This window comes from Vitis riparia, chromosome 6, assembly GCF_004353265.1.
Source record: "Vitis riparia cultivar Riparia Gloire de Montpellier isolate 1030 chromosome 6, EGFV_Vit.rip_1.0, whole genome shotgun sequence".
Lineage (NCBI taxonomy): Eukaryota > Viridiplantae > Streptophyta > Magnoliopsida > Vitales > Vitaceae > Vitis > Vitis riparia.
Window position 1 is genome coordinate 1,121,913 of NC_048436.1, and position 12,536 is coordinate 1,134,448.

A 12,536-nucleotide genomic window follows, 5' to 3' on the forward strand; every position below is an offset into this window, starting at 1 on the left:
CTTATGCATTTGAGAAGAAAATATACAGAAGAGAAAAAGGAGAGTTGATTCTCATTATATCAATATTACATTGGCACAAGTATTTATAGGCTAAGTAAGGTGGTTAGTTAAGGTGGGTTTGGAGAGGTTACACGGTTGCTCAGTTACAACTGTATGAGAGGCAGTTAGGGTAGAATCTGTTTGGTTATCACCACCTACTCTTCCTCTCTCCTCCCATACCTCCTCATTCCCAATACCACCACCATCTCATCTCTTGCTTTTTTTTTTCTTTTTTTTTTCCCCAACTTTTCTCCATCTTTTTGCTTTTCTCCATTTTCTCTTCTCCTTCCCCCTACTGTCGGCCGACCCCCATTTATTTTTTCCTTCCCCATCCTTCTTCCTCCCTTCAACACCCACACTCCACAACCACTTCCAACTAATCCCATATTTATATATATACATTTTTTTTCTTCCATTTTTCTCCTTCTCCACTTCCTCTTCTTCCTCCACATAGTACACTGCCACACACCCCCCTCATTTCCCTCTTTCCATTTTTTTTCCTTTTTCATTTTTTTTATTTTTTATTTCCTAAAAAATACCCGTCAATCCCTCCTACCACCAACTAGCCACTACCCGACTCCCTCCTCTTCCCTCTCTCATTCTTCAATTTCCTCAACTTTCTCTCACTTTCTCATCTTTCCGAAATTTAAAATTGTGTAAGTTTTTTTTTTTCCCTTTGATTTTAATAGTAATTGTTGTTGAAATTGGTCTTGTGTCAGTTAATGGGTCTTATGTTTGGGCTTTGAGGTTTGGGTATGGGCTTATGCTTTTATTTTTATTTGTGAGTCATATGTTTGGGCTTTAAGATTTAGGAATGCATATTAGATATCTAGTTGGGTTTAATTAAATTTATTGGTTTTTTTTATTACATGTGGGCTCTACATATTAAATTTGGTTTGGTTTTAGTTATGGATTTATGTTTGTGTATTAAATCAAGATTGACGGATGAAATATTAAATTTAGGCCCAATTAAATTTATTTTGATTTTTCATATTTTAAACTTTGGTGAATTAATATTTAATTTGTTGGATGTGGGTTTGCATATTAAATTGGGTTGATTTTGGTTGTGGATTTAGGTTTGCCTATTAAATTGGGCTTGGATTATGGGATATTAAATTTAGGCTTAATGGGATTTATTTTAATTTATCATGTTTTGGGTTTGATTAATTGAGTTTATATTTTGATTATTAATTTAGAAATTTTATATTAGGGTTTATGACATGTGAGATATTTTTGTTGGGCTATATTTGTTAATTTAGGCTCATTTTTAATTGGTGAAATTGATTTGACTAATTTGAAGTTTGAATTTTGGTTTGAATAGTTATTTTGGACTCTACATATTTTTGGATATTTACACTTTGTGCTATTTTTGTTTTTTTTTGCATGGGCCTATTCTGCAATTCTGTTGGCTGAGTAGGAATTTATGACGTGTGGAGCATGGAATTTCATGAAAAAAAAAAGTAAGACTCGAAAAGTTGTAAGAAGACATTGAGCTTGTTGTAAGTTTATTTGGGTACATATTTTATTTTTCACTTTTATTTGGTTTTATTTTTATTCATTCTTGTAAATATTCATTTGTATATATTTATTGAGTGTGTACAGAATTGAATATCGAACAAATAAAAATTTTTGTTAAAATAAGAGCATGAAATTCTATTGGTTGGGTACAAATTTATGACGTGTGGAGCATGGAATTTCATGGAAGAAAGTGAGACTCGAAAAGTTGTAAGAAGACATTAAGCTTGTTATAAGCTTATTTGGGTACATATTTTATTTTCAACTTTTATTTGGTTTTATTTTTATTCATTCTTGTAAATATTCATTTATATATATTTATTGAGTGTGTACAAAATTGAATATCGAATAAATAAAAAATTTTGTTAAAATAAGAGGAATAATTCAGTAAATATGTTTTAATAAAATAATAATTTTAAAATATTCTTCTTAATAAAAGAAAGTTTTTTTATTAATAAAAATTTAGAAAAATGCTTTTCGAAAAAAAAAAAGTGTTTTTAATAGAATTTGAAAAATTGTTTTTAATAATAATTGTCCAAAAATGTCTTTGTTTAATAAAAATTGTCCAAAAAATGCTTTTTAAATAAATAATTATTTTTCTTTAATTGAAATGGGATTAAAAGTAATTTTTAGAAATAGAGGATTTAATTTATTTTTTTTTAATATAAGAATAGAATAAAAGTCATTTTTGCAAATTGAAGTTGTGGAAATCATTTTTCTTGATAAAATTGGATTGAAAATATTTTCTTTTGAACAAAATCAAATTGAAATATTTTTGTAAACAAAGTTGTAAAAATTCATTCTTTTCCTGACGAAGGTAAATAAAAATCATTTCTTTGTTAATAAAATCAAATTCTTTTTTTTTCTTTTTATATATATTATTTTTAATAAATTCTTTTAACAGTATTAAGTGTAAATAACTTTCTTGAAAATTGAATACAAGTGAAATTGAATCAAATCATTAATTGAAAATAAATTGAAACTTTTTTTTGTAAATAAATAAATTGAAATCATTAATTGGAATTTGTTTTAAATAAACTCCTTGAAAATTTCTTGAAAAATTATCTTTTTTTAAGCAATTTAATAAATTAATTTGCATAATCTTCTTGTCATTTATTTTGTGTATTCTTGTAATTAGATTTCATCATTATTTTTTTTGTATATTGATTTTCACCATGACTTGTACATACTCATTTGCATGATTATTTTTCTTGGAATCCATAATTAATTAATTAATTAATTGTCACAATTTCCTTAATTCGTTTTGTAGAAGCCGTACACATACGGGTTTAGAAGAGTGTTACGACTCACCACCATACCCTTCCAATAGGTAACCTGACCCCCGAATCTCAACTCGGTTTTTCACAGACTTGTTTTTCCTTCAGGAGTCACACTTAGGGGGTGTTTGGTACGTCGAAATAGGGAATGGAAATAATATTTTGTTTCCTTTCCTATTTCTTAGTGGAATGGAATGAATTTGATGATTCCATTTCTAGCATTTGGATGAACTTAGGAATGTAAGATTGGAATGATTATTTGTTTCCATTCCAATGTTTGATAATAATAGGAATGGAAATGAAAAATAAATAAATTTACAATAATATCCTTACATATAATTTAAAATATTTTTTTATTTTTACTTTTATTTTAAAAAAATAAAATTTGAGAGGTTTTTTGTTATTAAATAATAAGACTAAAAAATATATATACACTCAATAAATAAAAAATTAACCTAAAAAATCGTATAACCCTAATGCACAAATATTCAATTATTATTTTTATTAAAAATTTGAATAATTTGTGTAGTTATAAAATTATATTTTTCAAAAAAAAATTATTTATTATAATATTTAAATTCTCAAAGCTATCAAATGTTTTTCCTATTTTCAAAAGAGGAAATAAAAGAATTCAAATTTATTCTAATTTTCAACAAGTATCATATCCGATAAAATCCATAACCTTAAAAAATTTTAAATATTCGTTTTTTTTTATCAAAATTTTAAATAATTTGTCATGCAAAAAAAGCTATAGAATTATATTTTACTAAGAAGAAAAAAAGAGAAAAAAATATAAGAATATTGTAAACACGTGAAATCGAAAAATCTTTTTCCAACCATTTCAATTTTTCTCTCCAGTTTCCATTAATACAAGATAAAGAAACATCAAAGATTCCAAACATAAATTAATAAATAAAAAAATAATCGATTTATAGAGAAGAAGAAACACATATAAAGAAGTAGAAGAAGAAAGAGAAAATAAGGTAAACTTGATCGAAGATGTAGAAGGGAGTTTTCAGAACCTAGTTGCAGCAAACAATGACGAATCCTAGATCCAACAATCAAAATGAACATCCAAAACCCTATAAATTAGAAATTGATTTTTTTTTTTTAAATATCGTGAAAGGTTTAATTGATTCAATTTGGAAGAATCACTTGTTGCAGAGAATTAGATGATGAGTGGGTCTCTAGCTTTGCAAAGAAGATAAGAAGTGGATGATGAATGGATCTCTACCTTTACAAAGAAGATAAACATCGGGTTTGAAGAACAAGATAAGAGGGTAAAATAGTAATTTAGGTTATTTTATATTATCAAATAGGTTTAATGAATCAGAATACCACCTACTTTTAATGAATGCAAATCCGACTCATAAGTTGAATTTGATTTCTGCCGAAATAATTTTTTATTTCATTTCCGCCTTCTTAACATTTATCCAAACATAGGAATAAGGGAGAAAAGGATGAGATGTCTATTCCCACTCCCTATTCCCGTGTACCAAACACCCCCTTAGGGTTTTTATTTCTTATTTTGTTTTTCCCTTTAAAAATAAAACAAAAATAAGTGGCGACTCCAAGTCTTTTTCTAAAAATCATATTTTTTAACAAATAAATAAAAAGCGAGTCTCACCATTCAAGTGGGGATGCACGTGAAAAATGCGGGTCCACAAAATGGCAAACAAGTTGTGAGTGTCATTGAGTGACAAGTCCACAAAATAACTTGAGTTCTTATTTTAATTTGTGTTTCTATAGATTATGTTTTTCAATCAACTAAGTTCAAGAAATTCTGCTAATTTTGATACTTGGGGAATGGAATGGTTTATTGATGAAGTTCTATTTTTGGGCTTAGTGAGGTTCATTGTAATCTGTATAATTTTGTTGCAAAACTATCAAATGGAAGATAGTGATGTATTAGTTTTAAATTGATAATTTTGTTTCATTTCTAAGTAATTAGGATGTGGTAACCACTATGAATCCAAAGAGGCTAAGAAAGCCTTAAGCTTTGCAAAACTGAGTTTGGGAAGGTATAGAATCATCGAATTAGATGTAAGTATGCATATTTAGTATGCTAAAAAATTTTAGATGATAATTACATTAAAAAAAAGAGTCAAAAAGGCAATTGAAAATTGCTTCAAAGCTTGCAAAATGGAGAACACACTAAGTGGGCATTCAAATACCCATGAAGGTACCATAAGGAACTTCAAATTACTTCGTTCCTAGACCTTGGATCAGTTAGTTGCATATTGGATCAGTTAGATGCACACAAAAACTTCCTAGGCTAATCTATATCTATGCACAAAAGAAATAATTGATATTTAAAACAATTTATAAATCTAGATTATCGGTTTGAATATCTTACAAGGATTTAGACGTTCCTAGATTGATTCCATGTGATGAAGATTTTCGTTCAATACTATTGAAGTTGAAAACAATCTCGTAGACCCTTGATGTTTCATCCAATATCTCTTCCTTAAAGCTTGGCACTAAGATGGTAGAGATATCAGAAAATCGAGACTAAGGCTCTCTCTTTGGAATGTAAGGAAGGATGGTGAAAGGATGAAACCTTAATTCCATAAGAAGTATTTATAGGCTTCTTATTAAACTTAAGTGACTTGACCCTACTTTGGGCTAAAGTCACTTAATTTAACTTAAAAAGGGTTTTAATTGATCAACTAACCCAACAAGACTCCAATTATTCAATTAGCCTAGTCTATAAATATTGTTCACTAATTCCTATGTAACTTTACATAATTACCAAAGCACCTTTTATGCACATAAGTGAACTAAGAACTGATCCAACTCTTGTAAATCATATCATCAAGGTAATGAGTTTGAACGAGGATCATTAGAACCCATAAGACAATACTAGCTCCCTTAAAATTCAATTTTGAAGTTAATTTAATATCTCACTATACAGAATTAACTACACTCCAATACCTATTACAACGAAACACTAGATGTTCAAGTGTGTGACATGTTATCCATTGTATGCAATCTTCTCATGAACTAGCATCGATAATCTAACAAGGTGAAAGGTATCAATCTTTTAAGATTATCTCTACCATCCTTAAGTTATAAATCCTCCTATTGTGTGACCAAGTGAAATGTTCTAGCTTATAAAAAGCATATTTTAAGTTCCACTTAAGGAATTACTATGGTCATAGTTTATTTAAACATACGTTCTTAGGATCACGTAGGGGAATATACTGTCTTAATCCCATGAGATATCATGGTACCTTTATTAAGAGTACTTATTTTTATTAGTTTCCATCATCAGTGACCTAATCAATAAGAAATATATGGTCATTTTAGGATCTCACCCATAAGTTAAATTCATTATTAATTTTAGCACAAACTTAATATTCTCTTAAGGTTGAGAGACAATATAACAGTTTGGTGAAATCATGACTACTCGATAATGTTATTGATCTTCATGCAAAGGTCCAACTACTAATAAATGAAGTTTATGACCAGATAGCTTCCAAATGCTGCTTAGAAGGGTGGAGTGGGCCATGGGGTGGGGTGGGTGTTGTCACCACTATGTTTACAGTAATGTTCAAAGTCTTTATATATATATATATATATATATATTCAATAATCCAATATCATTTTAAGCACAAACTTAATTATGAATTAGTTAAAATTAATTGACTCGATCAAGATTCTATGTTGACTTGGTTGATTTGTCCAAATTTTCTAAATATTTTTAAGTTAAATCCAAAATTCAATTTTCTATTCTTTCAAATTACAACAAAAGAAAAAAAATTAAAAATGAAAAATCTCTTAAAAATAAGAGATTCAAAAAAGACTCAAGACTTATTACATCCATGATGAAGATGAAAGAGGACATCAAACTAGCCCATGACTAAGTGTTAGAGGTTTAGAAACAAAAAAAGGAAAAAGAAAAAGTTGAGGGTATTTCGTTACTAATCTCATAATGTTCACGGATGGAGTTTAATGATTTCATCCTTGTGGTATTACTATTATGAGAGACATTGATTTTTCCATCCAGGATGATAGTTTCGTTGTACTCTCTCCTCTCTCAATGCTCTTGATCTCCGTGACCAAATGGTTTGGTCATGTGAAAATTGGGAATTTGAAGGAGAGTTGGTAATATATTATTTTTTATGATAATAATGTGATATGAATTGCATAAATTTAGCTAATATATTATTTCATATGGTTGAATATATGGTGTATTAGTATGCTAATTTATTATTAATAATATATCGAAATCATTTAATTTATTATTATACTATTATATTAAAACATTTTAATTATTAATATTATACTTTGTTTGATAAATACATATTTTTATTTTTATTTATTTATGCAACTATGATTTTAATTTAGATTTGACAATACTAACCATTAAAATTGATATTGTTGAACTTTGTAGTAAATTAGCCGAGAACTTGTTCTTACACATTGTAATGCAATTACATTAGTTAGATCTTCCTCATCGTCTATGATGAGTACGAATTGGGAAGGGTGACTTAGCAATTTCATGATAGATAATTTTTTTAGGTTATTTATTCAAAGAAATATTAGAATAATAAATTTTTTAAATACATGCATCTATTTATGATTCAATCATCTATGAAGAGGGACAAACTCAACATTTACTTTTGGTTAAATTGGAAGTTATATTTGGGTTCTAGAAAAATTTATGGAAAAATATAAGAAGAAATTAAAGAGGAAAATTAGAAGAAATGAGAAAAAAAATGAGAGAAAATAAAATAAACTTAAAATCAATAAATAATTCGTATATATTACTTTAAATTCATTTTTCTTATTTTAATTCTAAAAATTAAATAATTTGAAAATAAATAAATATTTAAGTAATCAATTATTTTTAATTTTATTTTTTATTTTTTATAATAAAACAAATATTATATCTAAAATTCTATATAGTAAATAGTGAAAAAAGTGATGTAAAGAAAATTAAGTTACACTACTAGGATGGCAATGGGGTGGGTTCGGGACGGGTCGTCTTCATCCCAACCCCGCCCCGTTTATTCAAAATAATTTTCATCCTCGTCTCATTTAAAAAAAATTAAACAGGGTGGGGTGGGTATGAGATCCCACCCCGTTTAACTTTTTTTTTTTTAATTTAAATATTTTTTTTAAATTACTTTTAAAATTTTTAATTACATTAAAATAAATATATTTTATAAATAATTAAATTATTATATTTTTTATAACTTATTTTATTATAAATATTTTATTATTATCTATATATTAAAAATAGTAAAATAAAAATTAAATAAAACTAATTTTAAAATTTAAATTAAATTAATTTTAAAAATTAATTTGATATATATTCGGGATGAGACAATATATACGAACTCGCCCTAGGTTTTAAAAAAAATTTCAAACCCGTCCCAAACCCATTTATTAAAATTGAACCCCGTCCCATTAAAGGTGGACAGATACCAGAAAAAACCCTCCATTGATATCCCTATGCACTACTCTAAAACCTAATTAAAACGCTAGCTACTTCCACAAGATGCTATTTTGTGGGCCTTTTGAGGTAACGTATGTCTGGGGGCTTAGCTTTTTTACCTCGTCCAAGAAATTCCCCAAACCTTTTGGGAAACATCCTAGGGGTTTCACAACGGAGATAGATTAGACAACAAAACTCCTCTCCAGGAGTCGTAGGATATAGTATAAAAACCAAAGGCGGTCTGACATGGAACAACCACTGGCGAGTAAAATGGGAGTGAGAAAATTGGGATTGCTTCTTCATATGCTCTTCTTCTTTTCTTCATCTTTAAGTCCTTCGCAAACCCGTCTGGTTTCAGGTTAGTAATCTCATTCCTTTGTTTCTATAGCATGATACATGAAGCTTCTATAACGTTATTGATGATTGATCATACTCTACAACATTGAACTACCAACCACTGTCTTCTTCTGTTTTATTTTCCCTTTACTATTTGTTTTGATTTTTCTGAGCAACAAACTGTTCTTCAGTGATACCTCCGATGATAATTTGTTGTTTAGAGAACACACTGTATATTCTCTTAGTAACAGATATATAAAAAGGGTGCAGCTTGGTTTAGTCCTTCTGGGCCTCCGTTTGGAAAATATTTTATGTTGTGAAAAGTTAAATAATATGAGAAACTGAACGAATTTGAAACTCTATTGGAGTTGAAACTCTTTGATTTAGAATTGAATAAAATGTTTTTGTTTTTTTCTTTCTTTTAGGTTTTGATTTGAATATTGATAGAATGATCAGCATAAAAGGAAAAGGGAAAAAATGGAGGGGTAAAAGAAAAAGGAAAAAGGAAAAAATGAGAAAGAGAGTTGGGGGTGGGGGGAAGGCGGTTGAGAAGTTGAGATACCTTCCTTGTCATCACCAAAAAAAAAAAAGGAAAGAAGAAAAGAGAAAAAACAAAGAAAAAAAAAAAAGACAACTTGAGATACCTTCCTTGTCATCACCCACAAAAGAAGAAAAGACGTGGAGTGATATACCGCGTGCCTTCTCCTCGCTTTTAAACCACTCGTTCTCTTTTTGTGGCTTTCCATCCTCATCTTGAATGGACAGGTTTCCTAATACAGGGAGTGGCAAATGGATTCTTTTTTAAGGGAAAAAAGATCCTAAATCTTAGTTAACGTTGAAAATATTCACCAAAATCTTCCTGCCATATCTTCAACCACTTTATTCACCTTTTAAGTTTTTTGGTGTTAAAACCATATATATATATATATATATATATATATATATATATATAAATGTGGTAGGAGCCCATTAATTTGGTCAATGTTATCAAGAATTTTTTGAAGGGTTATTTTTATTGCAAACTCTATCAAATGGGTTATTCTAGTTAGGGATGGGGTGCTCGGCAAAGTTTCAACCTTAATAGGTTGAGGTTTGGATGGATATAATCTTGATAAATAAATATTTGATAAATTAATAACGTAATAACATCTCCTAGTCCCAGATAATAATTTTTCTAAAATCTTTTAAAGGATGAGTTTATATAAATTAATAATTGATGAATTAGATTTTAAAAAAAAATAGCAAACAAAAATTTATTACAAAGAATTAAATTATTAATTTTATATGATTTTTTTTTTCAATTCAACCCTTTCTCAAAATTATCACATTGAAACTTCTTTATCTTTTAAGCTATTAAGTTTTGATATCATATTTCTTTAAATTTTTTATTTTTTACAATTAATAATCATCTTCATTTTTAAAGTTTCTTAAGTTTATATCTACTAACTTTTTACCATATATATTATTTTTTTGTTTATAAGTTATACATGTATAAAAAATCATAATGCTTTCTTTAAGCTAATAAATATTCACTTATTGATAAATTAATAACTCAATTAAGATAATAATTTTTCTTGATCCCAAGAATATTAGTTTTTTTTTTATCCTAAATAGATTAGGGTTAGGTTTAGAACTTTTTTTACAAGCTTGAAATGGGTGAGTTATTTACTTATTTTGTCCCATCTTTATTATATGCAATTAAATTGAAAAATAATTAAATTTAATTCTTTTTATTTTTTTTAAACACATACAAAATGATAAAAATATCTCATTTTAAAAAAATATAGAAGTTATAAAAATTTATAATATTTATTTGGTTAGAAAACATATTTATAATTTATTTTTAATATACTTAAAAAAAATTAAAGAATATTTGAATTAGCAAGTATGAGATCATTTAAATTTTTAATTGAAACGGGATGAATATTGGTTTCCATAAATATTGATATGGAATGACGGGTCTGAATCCATTCCATTGTCATCCCTAGTTCTTAATTTTGATTGATGCAACATAAATTGTTATTACATAAATAATATCATATGATTCCTTTTATAGGTTTAATAAATGAGATGATGGTGTATAAAGTGTTAATGCAATTCTAATTCATAATCTATGAACATAATTTCGAAGTATTTGAACATTCTTACCATTTAAATTTATAAAATATTACTTGAAAAATATTTTGTTAGCTACTTTTAAGTTTTAATTTTTAATATTAAATTTTTCATTCAAATGTATTACAAGATACAAAAAATAAATAAATAAATAAAATTAAAATATGATAAAATTCAAATTAAAAAATTTAATTTAACTCTTTATTTAGAATTGTATTTAATTTTTTAATTATAAAATATTTTTAATCCTTCCAATTTTATACTTATTTATTTAATTTTTTTAACTGTATGATTTATAATTTAAAAGGTAGTTTAATTTTTATAATTTTAAAATATATGAAATAATAAATTTATATATGAAATAATGGTCGTTCAAAAAAAAAATGTAAATTGTGATGGAACTCATGAGTTTATTTAAATGTAGCTTTAATTTCACAAGCATATCATGTAATTCTTTTAATAATTCAATTTTAATACAAATATGTAATAATTAAATATGGTGTTACACCTGCAGCGTCCAATCAAGCGATACGTGGACGAGAGATGATGGTAGTTAATCGGAGAGGAGGTGGTGGCGGTCACGGTGGCGGGGGAGGCGGTCACAGTGGAGGTGGAGGCGGTGGGCGCGGTGGAGGTGGAGGGAGTAGTGGGCACGGTGAAGGCGGTGGATCAAACGGTAAAGCCAAGGGGTTGGCGGCAGCCGGAGTAGTGCCGTTATACGCAGCTGGTGCCTTGAACCATCAAAACTACAACCACCAAAAGAATCCCCACCACCATGGTTCTAATAGCTGCACCACCAACTACAACATTGGCCTCCCTCAGTTTGTTTTTCCACTCTTCGGCCTTTCTTTTTCTCTTTCTTATTTGTTATTTCCTTCTAGAGTTGTGTGATGTTAAAACATGGATGGATTCACTATCCCCATTCCTTATTTCTATGAAACGTGTTTTTCAAGAAATGGAACACTACTATTAATAAAGATTTAGGTGGTGTTTTTTTTTTTTTCGGTCCGAATAAAATAGTCAAAATATTTTATTTTTTTTATTCAGTTAAAAATAACTTGTTGATATCAACAACATAACTAAATTGAATCTATTGATAAAAGTTTATTTTAATTATATTAATTAATACCAACATGTTACTTTTAATTAAATAAAAAAAACATAAATATTTTTTTTTTCTATTCAGTCAAAAAAAAAAAAAACACCCACTTAAATTTAAGTTATTTTTGTTTTTGAAAAGTACTAAAAAAGAAAAAAGAATATTAAGGTTTTGTTTTGTTCACAGTAATTAGTAAGAAACGAACAAAAACATTAAAGAAAATTATTTTCTCATGTTTGATTATATTATGGAAAATACCAAAGATAGAAATTTTTGTATCTTCAAATTATTTAATTTTTATATCAAAGATTTAAATAAGTAAAATGAATTTTATGTAGCATACAAAAATAATCTAATGACTTCAAGTCTTTTTTTTTTTTTCTATATGTTGTCTTTTCCATCATTTTTCCTTAAATTTTCTAAGAACCAAACATAGCTTAAGAAAAATGATTTTCTTACATTTACTTGTATTATGGAAAATTCCAAAGAAAATCAAATAAAATTAAAATGAACTAGAAACTTATGTATTTTCAAATAAATAAAAAGAGTTTAAAGTAGCACATAAAATAGATATATTGATAAGAAAGTAGTTCCCATTTATTAGATTCATCTCTCATAACATGTATAAGTATTTAAGACAAACAAAATATAAGGGAATCTACCTTTCAAGTCTTGAACTTGATTGTAAAGCAGGTAGTTCTCTTCTAAAACC

The 12,536-nt window shown here is 27.3% G+C and overlaps 1 protein-coding gene across 1 annotated transcript; it reads left to right on the forward strand.

The window, feature by feature from the left end:
• The first annotated feature begins 8,404 nt into the window (after positions 1-8,404).
• On the forward strand, positions 8,405-11,733 carry LOC117916747 (DEAD-box ATP-dependent RNA helicase 52A-like). Its single transcript, XM_034832908.1, has 2 exons — positions 8,405-8,632; positions 11,240-11,733. The coding sequence occupies exons 1-2, from the start codon at positions 8,521-8,523 to the stop codon at positions 11,614-11,616; spliced, it is 489 nt and encodes a 162-aa protein (XP_034688799.1). The 5' UTR covers positions 8,405-8,520; the 3' UTR covers positions 11,617-11,733.
• Positions 11,734-12,536: the final 803 nt, after the last annotated feature.